A 1,080-nucleotide genomic window follows, 5' to 3' on the forward strand; every position below is an offset into this window, starting at 1 on the left:
TAGGCTTTGATTTTTTTTATCCATTCTGCTACTCTTTTCCTCTGAATTGGTGCATTTAGTCCATTCACATTAAGTGTGATTATTGTCAGGCCAGTTTTTACTTTCACCCTTTGTCATGTTTCTTTTTCTGTTGTTTCTGGTTAGTTATTATGGTCCATATACTTTCATTTGACATCTCCTTTTTTTTAATCTTATTAACATTTATTTATCTTTCCTCAGTCAAACCCTGAGCCAATCACTTTCCCCAGGCTTCCTGGGGAGTTACAGGGAAAGGAACACAGGGTAGACAAGACATGGGGAGAGAAAACCAACAAACTATGAGAGATAGAGATGGCTCCTTCACATGGCGAAGAGGATCAGAAAGGCCACCATCAGGCAAAAGAGCCCCATGGCCTCTGAGAGGGCAAAGCCCAGAATGGCATAGGAGAAGAGTTGCTGCTTCAGAGAAGGATTCCTGGCATAACCAATGATGAGGCTCCCAAACACAGTCCCAATCCCAGCTCCAGAGGCAGCCACTCCAACCATGGCAGCCCCAGCCCCAATGAACTTGGCTGCTGTGTCAATATCCCTTGAAACAGTGCTGGTTTGGAAGTTGCGACTAGGGACAAATGAAATCAAGGCACATGGGGCTGTCAAGCAGCTGAAATTCTCATCTCTCAGTGTCTCTGGTTGTTTCAGGACCACTGCAGACAATGGACGGCTCAGCAGCTGAGAGGCACTCCTGACCAGGGAAGGGGTAGAGACAAACTTGGTGCAGGTATACATTTTCAGGGGATGAGGGGCTGTGGCAGGAAAGCTGCTCCTACTGCAGAGAAGACAGAGAAGGGAGGGGGCAGCAGGGACAGCAGGAGGGAAGACTCTGACATCTCCTTTTAAAAGACTCCCTACTTGTAAGGAAGACCCTAAATGAGATATATTGACAAACTACCTGGAGTAATAAGAAGTTGATATGTCCCAGACAGTGAGATTGGCTCAAGATAAGACAGATTTCACAGCTATAATGCACATTGTCATTATGAGCCAGAAGCTACTTGATGGCACAGAACAACAACAGAACAAGACAGGGCTACAGAAGAAATA

The 1,080-nt window shown here is 45.6% G+C and overlaps 1 protein-coding gene across 1 annotated transcript; it reads right to left on the minus strand.

The window, feature by feature from the left end:
- Positions 1-339: 339 nt before the first annotated feature.
- LOC102849343 (ATP synthase F(0) complex subunit C2, mitochondrial-like) lies at positions 340-831 on the minus strand. The gene has a single exon (XM_006902436.1). It carries the CDS (start codon positions 763-765, stop codon positions 340-342), a length of 426 nt encoding a protein of 141 aa, XP_006902498.1. The 5' UTR covers positions 766-831.
- Positions 832-1,080: the final 249 nt, after the last annotated feature.

Source organism: Elephantulus edwardii, unplaced genomic scaffold, assembly GCF_000299155.1.
Source record: "Elephantulus edwardii isolate Elephantulus edwardi_28Jun2011 unplaced genomic scaffold, EleEdw1.0 scaffold00411, whole genome shotgun sequence".
In the NCBI taxonomy this organism is placed as follows: Eukaryota; Metazoa; Chordata; class Mammalia; order Macroscelidea; family Macroscelididae; genus Elephantulus; species Elephantulus edwardii.

Bases quoted from the DNA above. Each gene is read 5' to 3' on its own strand.
- LOC102849343 (XM_006902436.1), bottom strand. From the start codon at position 765: ATGTATACCTGCACCAAGTTTGTCTCTACCCCTTCCCTGGTCAGGAGT.